General features: G+C 31.1%; 2 protein-coding genes across 4 annotated transcripts in view; one reads left to right on the forward strand and one right to left on the reverse strand.

Moving 5' to 3' along the window:
* The first annotated feature begins 2,614 nt into the window (after window positions 1-2,614).
* The window catches only part of LOC106712999 (solute carrier family 26 member 6), a 30,593-nt gene continuing 17,646 nt past the window's right edge, over window positions 2,615-15,561 (forward strand). The window contains exons 1-2 of one of the 2 annotated variants that reach the window (XM_045683143.1): window positions 2,615-2,663; window positions 7,824-7,975. In XM_045683143.1, the coding sequence (XP_045539099.1) occupies window positions 7,935-7,975 (41 nt within the window). In that variant the 5' untranslated portion in view covers window positions 2,615-2,663; window positions 7,824-7,934. Of the gene's footprint in view, window positions 2,664-7,823; window positions 7,976-8,918; window positions 9,006-15,561 lie in introns of those variants that run through there. The other variant, XM_045683142.1, reaches the window with a different exon arrangement.
* LOC106712998 (mitochondrial fission process protein 1) lies at window positions 6,359-8,626 on the reverse strand. Of its 2 annotated transcripts, none has more exons than XM_045683145.1 (4): window positions 8,496-8,626; window positions 7,795-7,922; window positions 7,571-7,668; window positions 6,359-6,753 (listed from the first exon to the last, which is right to left on the reverse strand). In XM_045683145.1, the coding sequence occupies exons 2-4, from the start codon at window positions 7,885-7,887 to the stop codon at window positions 6,579-6,581; spliced, it is 366 nt and encodes a 121-aa protein (XP_045539101.1). In that variant the 5' UTR covers window positions 7,888-7,922; window positions 8,496-8,626; the 3' UTR covers window positions 6,359-6,578. The 2 variants fall into 2 exon arrangements, with proteins under 2 accessions (XP_045539101.1, XP_045539100.1); XM_045683144.1 differs by lacking the exon at window positions 8,496-8,626 and adding an exon at window positions 8,133-8,457.

The following is a 15,561-nucleotide window of genomic DNA, read 5'->3' on the forward strand; positions in this document are numbered from 1 at the left end:
AAAAGCAATACACGTGGCCAGTTTCAACCTAAACAAAGTAACAAATGGATAAAAAATATCACGGATAATCGAAAATGATTCGAGATCGAATATAGATTTAGACCGTTATAACAACGATTCGGTGAGTTCTTGTCATCTCGCGTGTTTATTTGCCGGTTTAATTATTGAATTGTAAACGCACCGCAACCCACTTACAGAACACATCTATGTCAGAACCAAGAACAATAGCTTTTGTAGTAAATTCATAAATTCCAACTAAATTATAACAAAAAAAAACAATGATTAACAAGGTGAATAGAAAGGTTACATTTGTAAAGAGTATTATTGTTTAAAAAGACTGGTAGGAAGACCCCATAAGATAGACCTTGTGAATGTAGTGGGGTTTCGCCGCATGAGGGCGCTATTGGACCGATATTTGTGGTATTTGGAGAAGGGTACGTATAGAAGTGGAAAACTAAGGTTGCAAAATCCGCAACGAAAGCCTAACCAATATGAACCTGACATGAATTCTTGTATAAAACATATTATCTCTCTGTTTTGTCAAAGATCACGAGAAGATTTTACCTCGGAAATCAACGATAGCCTTAAAGTGCAAAACAAATTTAGTGTGCAAGCTATGTTTTCTCTTTTCGCATTTTGTCTTATGCGCTACGCTTCTGTTCCGGTCCGTTTTCAATGTCTAAAAATGAATTCCGAAACAGATTGTGAGAACAATAGAAATCCTGACCGATTATTTTAAATGTTTGTTACAACTAGCTGATGACTATTAAATACGACCTATACGTCAATTAAGCATTACCGATACAAGCTATTTACTTCAAATAATAAACATACTAGCTGTCACCCGCAACTTCGTCCGCATGAAGTTAAAAAAAAACTTAATTAGTATCCTATGTGTTCCAATCTATGCCGTATTCAACGAGATCCAAGCAGCTGATCTGAAGATACCTTATAACAAACATCCTTCCATACATACAAACATTCGCATTTATAATATTAGTAACATAAGATTTCAAGGATTCGACAACTCGTGACGTTCTTCACGATCGTGTCAGAGGTTGTGTATTAAACTAAATTTATCACTTTGCTTCGTCTGATTTAAATTTATAATTTTATTTTACGTCTAAATTAAAGCTCGACTGGACTGGACTTTGACGATCCCATCCGATGTTAACTTTATCAAATAGGATATGCTGCGAGGATGTTGTTTATGACAATAGTCGATTGACGTGATTTGAAATCTCAACGACTTGATCATATGTCAGTAGCCCTAAGTTCTTAATCTAGGCTGTTATTGTTCCAAAATATGTCAACAATTTTCTAAAGAAATCTTACTAATATTGCAAATGCGAAAGTTTAGATGGATGAATGTTTATTAGAAGGTATCTCCAGAAAGGCTCAACGGAGCTCAAGGATATTTGACATGGATGTTGAGTATTGACCATAGTCTGAAAAAACCCATAGACTACTAATTAAGTTTTATTTTAATTCCGTCGGAGTCGCGGGGGACAACTAGTAATATTATCTGCATACAGACAAACAGATTTACGATGTATATATTATAGCGTCGGTTCAAGGTATAACGAAAGGATGCTGCATGGTTTTCGTAACACGATTGATAGACGCCATTTTAAGGTAACATTTTAGCAATGTTTGATAATAATTTAAAGATTCACGTTAATATCTTTACAATTAAATAATACTTCATTCGCGCAGAATTAAAAAAAAACTAGTAACTAGCCTACGTGTTCTTCCAGACTATGTTCTACATCTACATACCTCGATCCTTACACATTTCTGCGACGTCGTCTTTTATACATGTGTACATTTTAGTTCATTTTAGGTTTTAAGTATTCAAGACAATAAAAGACAGAATTTGTGTTGCAAATCTCTTAATAAGCGAACAAACAATAATATCATACGTGAATAAATTCTGTTCATTTAATTTGTTCCAAAATTAAGCAAATGTTTTCTATCAATGGACTTATCGATAGGGTAACCAGGTAATTAAATTAAATAAAGGGACTATGTTGTAAAAAGGAGTCGAACAGAAAGCGTTTGTCACTTAACTTTTAACGACCGAACCCAATAATCGATATAGTCTTTACCATACCTATAGGAAAGAGAAATATCCTTTTACTGTATGTCCATCATATCCTCCGTCCATAAAATATAGGCAACGCATCCTTTTAACCTATTGCAAATTTCTAAGAGCAACGATCGCTTCGGTATTTTATCTATTGTTAACATCTGCTATAAAAAAAATTACAAAAGGATTACAAGGAGATGGAAAGGCCAAAAAATTTTTTGTAAACTTACAATTTACTCATATCCACATACTGAAGTTGACGAGACACTACACAACCCTCCTCCGCTAAATAAAAGCCAGGAGTTATCCGTGTTCTAATAATATTAGGTCACCCTACACACAGCCGGTCTAACAAGCAAGTAGTTTCAATTCGCATTCGCTTAGGCGCGGACGCTGAACGCGCGGTGTCTCCGCGTGTTTTTATACTTATAAATTTACGATTATCGCATAAAAAACATGTTTAATTAATAATTCATTAATTTAGTTTCCTAAGGAAATAATTAATATTAAATTGTTAAGGTGAACTACTGTGAAATGTGAAATATCGGACAAAGGAACAAAATTCCCGGCATACGTAAGTTACGATATTCCTGTATTCCTATATTGTAAGACATTGTTTTTCGTTATAAAAAAACAATTTTAGTTAACATAGAAAACTTAATATATCTGGCAACACAACGAAAAATTTTATTTTCGAAATTGTATCTTTTAAATGCAATCTTTCTTGGAAAATAAATAAAATTATAACAGAATAAGATATAATAATAATAAGTTAAAACATCTCTAATAAACATCACAACAAACAATAATGATCAAACCATTTTTTATAATTTTGCTTCAAATTCCACTGATGTATCAAAAGCAATAGCAAATTTAATATATTATTGCCACACAGTGACTAAAATAATCATTAAATAGATTTAATCGAATATGTGATCGTAATATTCAATCGATATTATTCATATCAAACTACAATTTTATTAAACAGTTCAGTTAAATAAAAGCTCACAATGATCGCCGTTCACTGCTTATACTACAAAATTACGAAATGTACTTGACGACTTTGCACAATTGTAAAACAACCCATTTAGTTCTTCTTGGGATTTACTTGATACAGTGCTCGCGAATAAATCTGAAGCAGTAATTATTTAGCTGAATAAATATTATGATAGACCAAATTCAAACTTTTTTTCGTAATCCCTTTAAAAATATTGCTACTTTCGGTGAATCTCTGATAAATTTATTGTTCAAACTATGTCCTCCTCAAATTAATTTCGCTGCCATTCGTGGTTATCACGAAGTCTTCCGTATAATTTATGATGTTCATCAACATTTATCACTGTAAAAGAATTTTAATAGAAATGACACGAGTAAAATAGAAAAATTTATAAACCTTTAAATACGATAACAGTTGACCAAAGCTCTAACCTAACTCTAGAATCTTAGTTTAATATAAAAAGCTTTATTTAAGATACTTCATTTTTTCCCTGCAAACTGTAATATTACAAACATACGCAAAGACATCGAGTTTCTTTCATCGATGTTGTTCGTAAAAGTTACTTAACATCTAGTAAATTACTACCTTATTAGCTTTCTTGTTATAAAATAAACACTAAAGATTGTTTACACAGTTTCCCGTTTCTCGTAATAATATTAGAAATCTTGAAAAATACCACAAAAAAACTAAATAATTCAAATAGACCTCACATTCTTTTTATTATAAAAGTTATCTTTAGTAATGGTCATGAAATTTCGTTTTAATTCAAATCATTATGGCCGCCATGTATGGAATTTGACGTTCTGTTATTTACTTAATTTAGGCGATGGGTTGAAATAAAATATTATATATACGTATTTTCAAGGTCACGTTTCCTAGGGTCGTAGTATTATTGTTGAGAACCACAGAGTAGCACAAAACTCGTCTATAACGGTGCCAACGTCCGTTGACTTGAGTCTGTCGAGTGTGTTAGCCCTGGTTATATAGAACCGGTTCAACCCGTTCTTACCCATCTTTTTTATGATTAATATATGTATTTTTAACTTTTTTCAACAATTTTTAACAATATGAACTTTATCAAACTACTGAAGAAAAGCTTCAAATAAAACTAAGTATGTAAGGTTAAAGATCGACTACCGTGCGCTTTAACCACAACTATTTAAGTATTAAGAATAATATTTAAAATTAACATTCTACATCAGGCGGATTGGGTAGGTGTATAACAATGTTCTATTTTACATAACTTGAACAAAAACCTGTTAAAAATTCTAACATATTAGCCTCTCGGCAAAAATAACGCACTAATTTAAATAAACAAGTATTACTAGATAAACGGGTTCAAACGAAGAAATGAACGAATTGTAATACTGTTTTCATAATGCTTAAAACAGTGACGGAAAATTAGCGCCTGTTTAATTTTTATAGCAATTCAACAGAAAAGTAGATTTAGTAAAGATTTTACGTAAGTTATCTTACTTCAATCTAACTTTCGTCAAAACTGAAATGAATAAAAGCAACCTAATAATACTGGCGTCCAGTTATCAAAAGAGAAGAAAAATTTATTATTTATTAATATTAATCAAATCAGCTTCCACTCTCCAACTCTACTGCCGATTTCACAACTGTACCATTGACATATCCGATTTTATACGAAAATATAATAATAACACACGATCAAAGGTCATATTTTTATTAACAGATCAATAAATAACAAAACAATTCACTATATTTCACAATAATTCAACCTAGATCTAGTGAAATTAAATTCAACGAGCAGGTACAAAATATAATACTGTTCATTTTTAAATCTAATTGCAGTTACATTGCACAGAAATTATTGCTTTGATACTTTTAATTTCCTAACACTAAATAACATAATAAATTAAATAAATACATAATTTTAGACAACATATTTTAAATGGTAGATTTTAGACCAGTGATTGTCAAACTTATTTCTTTCACCGCCCCCTTTCAAAATCAATTATATTTCAGAGCCCCCTAATTTTTATTCAGCCCACTTAAAAACCACAATTTCATTACTTTAATTAATTTCTATGCCCCCCATTTTTTGGGTCCCTTAGCGCCCTCTCCTAGGTTTCAAACGCCCCCAAGCGGGTGTTATCGCCCACTTTGGGAAACACTGTTTTAGACCAACAAGACAATGATGACTGAAAGATAGAGACTATATATTTAGGTAATTTCTATTCTATGGGTTTCAAGTGCATAGACATTTGTAATGATATACTGTTGTCTCTATTTTATAAAAGAGAATATGAGAGATGACATGTGTCAATACAATGCCACTTGTCGAAAAGCACAGGTAAACATTTTACTGTGGGTTTCTAAGAACAAAATCTCCGTTTAAAACATATTGTTATCTCTGTTATGTCAAATATAATGACAGGGATGACGATATGTTTTATATATTTTGGTCTCAGAAACCAACAGTTAGTATATCAACATAACTGTGTAGTAAAAAACATTACTTGCTAACAATAGTATTGTATCGAGTTTGTGCCTTGTGTGTGTGTGTTTTTTTCTTTATTTGATTTTGTTTTTGTATGGCAAAAAATGTTATTTTTTTCTTTCCTTCTATAGATTTGTAGTTACTTAATATGGCTGTTGTTGTTAATTACAATTTTTTTAAAGCCACTTAACAACCCAAACAATAATTCCGTTATTTTTTTTTACGAATAACATTTAAATAAAGTTATTTATCAATATTAAATTTTTGTTACCATTTAATAAAAAAAAAATTATAATTAATAACAAGTTATTATTTTAATAAATAAATTAATTAAATAACATTAATCACAATGAACCAGATCTTTTTATTTATTTACCATTTTTAATGCAAATGCTTTGCCAAAATTTCAATAAAACATGGTAACATTATTTTAAACTAGTTCATTGTATGAAAAACAAATTATCTTGGGTTCCCACAGTCGATAAACTTCCAGAAAAAACATATTATATTAACTCCCTTTCCATTCTGATAGAAAAAAAGAGACGTCATACATATTTGTATGTCTTTCAATAGTGTAATTAATTATTTTCATAGAATGAAATTTATAACTACTAATTATTTTACATACTGTAGGTTTCTGAGACAAAAATATCCGTTAAAAAAATTCTTATCTTTTTTGTTTTATACTAAAATTTCGATCTCACAAACCCACGAATAGTACTTTAACATATAAATATTTATAATTTGAGTCCCTTGACTATTATATTATAAATTAGTATATTATTTTAATAAGCTATGTCTTTTATATGGCACATTAGCTATCGTATATAACAAATTATTTATCATGAGGTAGTTAACTCCAGCATATTCTTAACAGTAACTCAAGCTTAATGATATCGGTTTAACATTTTAATAGTGAAAAAAAACAATCTATAGAACTTTCTTCTAAACAATAAACAACATAAAGTAATCTCAATATTGCTGGACCTTACAATATTGTTTTACATTTTACTGTACAACTAAGGTTATTTGAACCACTGTCTATATGTAAGATCCATTAAAATTGTTACACCGTTGTCTATGGGATGTACTATGAACGGTATAGATATTAAACCCACACCAACTGTCATCAGATTTATGGCAAGTATCGGAAACCTGCGATAATGCTTCTTAAAATAGATTTGACTGTGGTGGCATATTCTGAAAAAAAAAGGTTAATTTTAAACAAACTTTTGATTTATTGCAGAATGGCTATGAGTTTATAGGCATATGCATATAAATGTTCCATAATACATATGCCTATAAACTCATAGGTTTATGGTATATGCTATACTAGCTGTCGCCCGCAACTCCGTCTACTATGTTCTACTACTATCCAGTCCAGACTATGAGACATATGTGCCAAATTTCATGAAGATCTGTTGAGCAGTTCCAGAGATACCTTGTAATAAACATCCGTACATCTAAACATTCTCACCTATATATATAAAAGAAAGTCGTGTTAGTTACACTATTTATAAAACAAGATCGGTCGAACTGATTTAGCTGAAAATTAATGGGGAGGTAGCTTAGAACTAGGAGACAAAGGTACTTTTTTATCTTGTGTGCATTTTTTTTATTCCGCGCGGACGAAGTCGCGGGTAAAAGCTAGTTTATAATATTAGTAAGATTGCAGTATCAAGTGATCACTTAGCAACCTTCTACTCTAAAATGTTTTTCGACTATAAAATTGCACATAAATTATTTAAGGCTGTATATATATTTAAATAAAATCAATCTAATAAAATATTTTAATTTTTGGTTGCACTATTTATTGAAACCATATTCAGATTGATTATCTTTACTCAAATGAAGATTATATTGCTTTTTTAAGAGAAATATGTAGATTACTAAAATATATAGACAAGTATGTACTGCCTTTGTCCAGGAATAGAAGTGAATAAATGGACCAGTATTTATAAAATGGAAATTAAATACTACTTACCCGGGTAAGGGTGTGAGAGCTTAAATATCATACCTGTTTATAGCATATCCCGGTATTACAACAGAGGCTAATGTTTGCCAAATCAGAGCATCACCAGTTTCTATAAGAACCTTCTTAGGTCTGCCATCTCTCTGAAATATAGATAAAATAATGTTACACTAAATATTACATTAAATTAGAAAAAAAACTCTTCTTGTCATAAATTTTTAAACAGTAATATGAATTACATTATCTTAAGTTCAATGGAATATGCAAACCTTAATCATTTTCCAACTCTTGTCCGCAGTATCGGCCAGTACATATCCCGTGGCAAGAGCATAGCTGGCTTGCACCACTCGCAGTGGCACCATCGCTCTGAATGACTCACCCACTTCATTAGCATAGCCTGCAGTAAAACATGGATCTATTCAGCGACCATTATATAACAAGAGATGAACAGTAAGTAAATAAACAACATAATTTTTTATTTTTAGTTTATATTTTAAAAGTACATAGTGGTATAAGTTCAAAGAAACTATGAAGTATTATGTAATCCTACTTTATACCATTACATAAAGACTTTTAAGTAAAAATTGTAAGGAATGTGGATACTTACCTAAATAGCGAACCCATGTCTCTCGGTAAATGTCTACTTCACGCTCAGGCATTTTTACACAAAATCAAATGTAATTCAATGTCAAAGAAACCCTCCGAATACCTTAAGGTAGTGTGATAATGTTGAGATGTTTACTTACTAATTATCTACGCTATAAATTTTAATAATAACAGACTACAAACATTCAAGTAAAACTTTGTTAGATAACCACCGACAAGGTTATATTGATCAAAACGTTTATACATTCCTGAACTGCAGAAGCCAGTATATTTAGTATAATTTAATAGTAAAAAAACACGCTATTGCCTTCCTTACTTCCAAATTCAAGCACGTTATTTAAAATTAAATAATGTTTATACATACTTTCGTATTTTGAAATTGAATTTCATGGTTTTGACAATTTCAGTTTCGCGGGTGACATTCGTCGGAGAGTTGCCAGCAAATTAAATTGTAAACACTACCAAATCAATAATTTTTTTTTATTTTGAACCATAAATTTTTGTAATTACAAGTGATATAATAAAGCATATAATATCCATACATATTAAATTATTATTACTTGTTTTAAAAAAAATTTCATCATTATATAAACATTCATTTTTAGGAAAAATTAGTCAATAAAATTTCTACAAGGGTAGCATTTCTTCGTAATTTTCACACTATCTTGATCAGCTGTTCATTCAACCTTCATAACAAATGTGACTGATAAACTGAACCATAGTGACGTGAGTGAAAGGTTTTTATTTAATTTCATTAATTGAAATATTAATTAATATTAATATTAAGAATAAGAATGTACATTCAAGTGCCTTACATAAGTAAATTGTGAAAATGTTTTAATCAGTGAAAGTGTCAACAGAGAATGGAGAAGGGGTTAGAAATAGATCAACCTACTGATATGCGCATAGAATTCATTACAAATTTCGCACACTAAGATATCATCCCTCATTTAATAGCAAAATGACTACTTATATTTTGGTTGATTAGACTTCTAAAAGTACTCTGAATCGAATTGAAAATATCCAAAGCGTATAATAACATTTTAACCTCAGTGAGACACAAAAAAAGTTATGTTTGGTATAACAACGTTAGATTTTTAGTATTTAGAAACATTTCATTGTAAACTGTACACACGAACAAACTATTTCTTTAAATGTTCATATTGTTGTCATTCGTGTAGTCAATATTAAGAGTAATCAGCACAAATATTTTGAACTTGACCTTTCAAGGAAATATTTATATCTAGTAGAAATATCTTAAGATGTGGTTTTCATTAATACATATTATTCGAAGATTATCACTATGTTTTAAAGCAGTTGTTAGATGACGCATTTTTTTCCTTTGTGTCGCAAAAACTCCCGGACGAGAATATCTAGGTACATATTTTTTTCTCGCAATGACAGTTTCATCGACTAATTATTGTTAAACTAGTCGTAGTAATAAACTAGTCATATTATAAACTGTCGTCAAATTGTGTTCGAAATCATTGACAACATAACGTAACATTAATCAACCCTTGTGTTATTGTATGTTTGGAAACTGTCAATTTTCCTGATCGGTTGGTCACATGACTAGGGGATTTCCCAACAATTCATAAGCTTTTTACCATAATTTTTTTAAGTGTATTGTTTATGCATGTATGCGTAGATGTATGTATGTAGAAGTAAAGGAGGTGTATCAGGACCGCGCCAAATGGAAGTCCGTCTCTGTCTACCTCTCTGTGTTATAGGCGTGAGTTATGTCGTTGTATTATTTACAAATTAGTACGTAAAGCGCGTGTATACAATTGTAGTAAATGTTAAATAACCACCTTGATATTTTTACCTCGGATTCTCTCAACTCCGAAGTAGAACGCTACGATAAGATAGTGTTTCTGACGCGAAGGTAATATATTCCTGAATAACCGAATTATAATATATGAAATATACGAATACCTCCAATTCTTAACATTTAATTATTTAATATTCCATCATCGTCATCAGATTAGACTGTTCCAATACACATTTTGCAATTATTCTTCATTTATCCTCCAAATGGTCTCAATTGGGGGGGGGGGTTTAGTGTTTTTTATAGAAAAATGTTATTCCTTCAGCAGAAGTACTTGATAATTTACAAAAACACGTTGCAATGCAAAGTACAGACTATCGCCGAAAAATCATCTTTCACGTGGTCGATCGCGATCGCCGACCTGTGAAAACTACAACTTTTTCTTTTAAAGATAATTTTATGATCTATAACTCGGACACTTAGGTCATTTTTTGTTAAAACTTATCATTTCGCAAGAAAAAACACAAAATACCCATTGGAAATACCTTTGCCCTTGAATTTTTTTCCAACAATTGTGACTTTACAGGGTTCAAATACAGTCAAAACCGTTTATAGCGACATCGTTTAGAACAACATACCGGTTAAATTGATCAAAATCAAAGGTCCTGGCTGAATGTTATTACATATATTTCCTATTAATACCTGTCACCGGTTGTTACAACTATCGGTTTTTACGACTCAATATGAGTAGTCCCTTCGATGTCGTTGTAACAGATTTTGACTGTATAATGTTTTTGCAAATATTCCTACCAACTTTCAGCACTATGCAAATTATTGTAGCTTTAACATTTAATTTGATCGAGTAAACAGTTTGTTATTTCAAAATGGCTGATAAAAACCCCGATGCGTCACACTAGCCAACAAGAGACGCAAATGAGAAATGTTTAAACATGCAATTTACACAGCCTATATGTATTTAAGTTATGTCACAACCACACTAAGCAAAAACAGATTATATGTTGTACTAGTATAGGTATTATCTGTGGTAGTACTTAGTCTATGTCTACGTTGCATTGTTCAAGTTTTTTTTTGCTTTATGGTTACTTGTGTTATTGTCTTTTTCCATAAGACGTTAAAAAGTGCAAACAATACAATTTATGTAGCAAACGCAGGGCTGTATTCGATCTAATACTTTACGACTATGACTCTATGACAATAAATCGCAAAAAATGTGCTGAGATCATGCCACATTAAATCTTTAAAAGTTTTTTTTATTTCATATATCTTAATTTATATTGATCGTATTGCAACGCAAATTGTTTATTTTTAGTATGTATTGATTCGTTTTTTATCTACTATGTGTTATGATTGAGTTCAATGACCTCGAATACATAATGATTCAAGTAATAAGTAATTAATTAAAAAAATATGCCAAACCGCAAAAAGAAAACGAATATTAGAGTCTTTTTTATTTGTTTTTTTATCATTAAAATCGAACCAGCCATAAAGGTTAAATAAAGCGCGCGAAAAAATTAAACTCTTTGTTTAGACAAGAATACTGGCCGGTTTCACCCAAGTAAATCCGTGTTCATCTGATAAGTGCGTGTTCCGGAGTCCTTATTTTTGTCCACGTTTCCTTCTTACCCTTTTCTTATATGAAATACACGGGAAGGGGATTTGGCGGTGGTGGAGAGGACGCGTATAGATATCCCGTTTTTGTGCGTCCTCTGCTACGTCGATTAAACGTAGATAATGCGTCTGCAATTACAGTTGTCTATGGGTAGTGGTCGTTTATGTTATTTCGAATTTAGGTAGCCGCTTGCTCTTTTGACATATAATAATTGTAAAAAAAATCTAACAAGTACTAAATCTTAATAATTTACACATCGTATTACTCAGTACTTACAGGCGACGGTTTCGTAATCTAATATATAAAATTCTCGTGTCACAGTTTTCGTTTCCGTACTTCTCCGAAATGGCTTGACCGATTCTCATGAAATTTTGTGAGCATATTCAGTAGGTCTGAGAATCGGCCAACATCTATTTTTCATTTTTTTTAACTGTACTAGTTAATTTATATAAAGATATATAAAATGTCATATGATTTATATAATGCAAGATATGTGGTTGTCCTCGTGTTTATTTCCTTGCAAACAATGCGCATAGACCAATAGTATTTACAATTATCGAAAGTTATTGTGGTCGAGCGCGTGTCAAATGAAATCCGAATGCATGTGTACATGTTTCATTGAGCTTGAATATTGATGTCATAACACCGCAATAACCTAGACCTAGAGGAATAGGCGGAGATTACCGATTTCCATTTGATGCAGACCAGGATCAACTATCTTAATTTGTAGCATATCTATAACATGAAAATAAGGGTTTTAAAAATAGTAAATAGACGCGTGTATAATCTAACTAGCTTTTACCCGCGACTCCGTCCGCGCGGAATAAAAAATAGAAAACGGGGTAAAAATTATCCTATGTCCTTTTCCTGGTTCTAAGCTACCTGCCCACCAATTTTTAGTCAAATCGATTCAGCCGTTCTTGAGTTATAAATAGTGTAACTAACACGACTTTCTTTTATATATATAGATAGAAGATAGATATAGGAATTTAGATATCTCGTATTAGGTTTAATTGTAAATAAACGTCATATTACGTTAATAATGTAGTATTAACACTTTACTTATCACATATTCGAAATTAAACTGTCCTTGTGCATGACAAGTCCATTAAATATCTCAACTATTCAAGGATTTTATAATTCTTAATTGTACATCTAATTTTTTAAGAAGGTAAAAAAAAACTATTTTGTACTTTCATACCTTGAAACAAGGTTAAAATTACGAATTAACATAATTTGCAGAAGTCATTCTAAGCAATGATAATTATGGATTTACTTATCTGTTTCCTCGAGATGAATCTTAATGTATTTCAGTTGTATTTACTTTAATGACTACGTTTTTATGACACCTAAACTCAGTACTATATCGCTGTGTTCTCGTGTTAAAGGGTAATCAAAATTGCTCTTTGCTTGCTTGATAAAAATTATGTCGACCAGTTTATCAGTTAAACAAATTGATTAAAAATCAGTTATGGTTTTTAAAACGTTTCGAAAGTCGCGTGGCAATGTCTTATCTATCTTTAGGAAATCTAATTTATTGCTTTAGTGTCTGGAAAACGTGTGATGCGTAAAAATTAACACCTTCGTATTAAATACTTTTTGCAAATTTGTTATACATGAACAGATTATAAGTGATATTACAATTTTAACATCTGCACTTCGTGAATATTTATTTATTACTTAAATTAACAGCTATTATTTATTCTATGCTGTGCCTAACAAAATTTTCGAATGCAAAAAAGAAACGTAACAGATATTTCTAACCAACCAGTTGCTGAAGTGCAACCGGCCAGTAACTTTATATAAACAAAGAGTTTGTATGTGACAATTTTCTTTTAAATCTGATCCGTAATTTTTCGTTCAAATAACGTTTGCTTTAATATATTAGTTAGTAGATATTAATATATCGTACAGAAATTTACACACGTGTCCTCGAGACACACTGAACAAACAGACAAACTAAAGTATTTTATAGTATCCATAAATGGCTTTAGCGCGCCATTACATGAGAACAGATTTTTGGATGTGAAAGAAGAACTAAGTGTTAAGGGAGGTACACTAAGGGTCTCCTTTAAACTTTGATTTAGAAACTATTCGCTTTTGTATTTTATGTTAATAAATCGCGTAACATTTACTAGTAACTAAAGTTTGTAGTAACTGTATTTACTTATATTTTTTAAGTTACAATATTTTATATTTTTTGCACTAATTAAAATCACGTGTGAATGATAATTATAAAAGGTTCAGCGTGCTTTAGTTTCCTGACCTCTTTACTACCGAGAGAGCTTAGTATCGTGGTCGTGGACGTTTTGTTTTTTTAATATCAAAGGTAAACTATTCCAGAGTGCACTGATAATATGAAATAAGAGACGACATTGAAATCAGATGACCATAAAGCAACGAAACGGATCACAGTCTGACAGTAGCTAGTTGACAGCCGATGTAGATAGACGCGTGCAATTTTTTTTTGTCAAAGACGTTTTCAAGTTCGGAATAATTGGTGTCAATTAGTTTTTTTTTGTGTTAAAAACGGTGTGTAACTATTGTTTTATCTTTCTTAATTCTTAAACTTTCTCTTTTTACTTTACTTGCTATATTGAAAACGAATTCAGTTTTTTTTTACCTATATATACACATTTACAGACACAATTTTTTTTAAGTAAGTTCATGGTTTTTATACGGATTTATGTTATGAACTTTTAGTAAGATGCTGGCCATTTTACGTTTTCTTTTTAAATAATTGAAATTTCGAATTTTAATTAAACAGTGTATAAATAAGTTTAAAGTTATTGCACATAATACATGTCTAAGGCTGTCTAAGGCTCTATTTTCTGCAACGACAATGTTTGTTGTGTGCACCAATGGGTAGGCTTGACCGGTGCAATACCACGACCATAGGACAAGACAGGCGTCAAGTGGAAGCAATTCCAAGAACAGTCTGATGAATGTGCGTGCCAGATGCCTAATTTTAGTCTACGTTCCTTCTATCCTTTCCTTATAAGAAAAGAAAAAGTCTATTTGACGGAGGTGGGGACGCATAGGAAGAGATAGAGGAGAGATATCCTCTTTCTGTGCGTTCCCTTCTTTGACGATTAAAGGCAGGCAACGCATCGGCAATTGCGGATGTATAACGGCAGCGGTCGCTTCGCTATTTAGGCTTATTCAGGTGACCGCTTGCTCGTTTGCCACCTTGGATGGATGGATGAATGAATGATTGTTAGAAGGTATCTGCAGAAGTATAATAGTATAGTAGATGATAGTAAGTCTTATTTTAACTTTAAGTCCTACGACATTCCAGAAACAACTCCAAGGATGTTATGATTTATATTTATATATAAAACATTAAAAAAATTAAAAAAATCGTACAAAAGAGAATTATCGATGGCGACACAGGAATAAAAAAATGTTGGCCATGCGCGCTGTGTACGAACCTCTATGATATAGTATTGCTTAAGTCGCGAGCAACAAAAATTGCCGAGTTTAGAAGATATAAATTGCTTTGTATATACTAAATGCCTAACTGTGTCAAATTTCACGTTCATACATTCCCTCGATTTCCCTAAAAAGGGTTTTTTCTTCATAAGGGTTATGATTAACAGTCTAAAAATTGTAATAATCTATTTTATTTTTTGTATAAGTGTATCTCAAAAGCTTTAATATTAGTCTAGTCTAGCCGATTAGATAACAAACAAAAAATTAACAATAGGACATATAAGTTCGTTGAACTATAATTTTTTGCAAGCATAGACAATTGTAATTTGTAAGCATAGACCAGAGGTGTCAAACTCAATTTTACAGAGGGCCAAATATTAAATTTTAAATTCGTAGGTTGGCCAGATTGAAAAAAATTTTTTTTTTGAAAAATTGAATTATTATAACATTTTGTTTATTAAATTAGAATCGAACGAAGTCTAAAAGCTCTTAAAAACATGATTCTTCTTTCTGTGACACTTTTGCATCTTTTTTTTCCCATATCTTTTTTTTTACTTATATTTTTTTCACTTGTAGATAAGTAGATTTATTATTCATTCC

Source organism: Papilio machaon, chromosome 21 (assembly GCF_912999745.1).
Source record: "Papilio machaon chromosome 21, ilPapMach1.1, whole genome shotgun sequence".
In the NCBI taxonomy this organism is placed as follows: domain Eukaryota; kingdom Metazoa; phylum Arthropoda; class Insecta; order Lepidoptera; family Papilionidae; genus Papilio; species Papilio machaon.

Bases quoted from the DNA above. Each gene is read 5' to 3' on its own strand.
- LOC106712998 (XM_045683144.1), bottom strand. From the start codon at position 8,184: ATGCCTGAGCGTGAAGTAGACATTTACCGAGAGACATGGGTTCGCTAT. The intron at 7,669-7,794 runs GTTTGCATATTC...TCTATATTTCAG, and splicing joins AGAGTTGGAAAATGATTAAG to AGAGATGGCAGACCTAAGAA. The intron at 6,754-7,570 runs GTATGATATTTA...TTTTTTTTTCAG, and splicing joins CCGGGATATGCTATAAACAG to AATATGCCACCACAGTCAAA.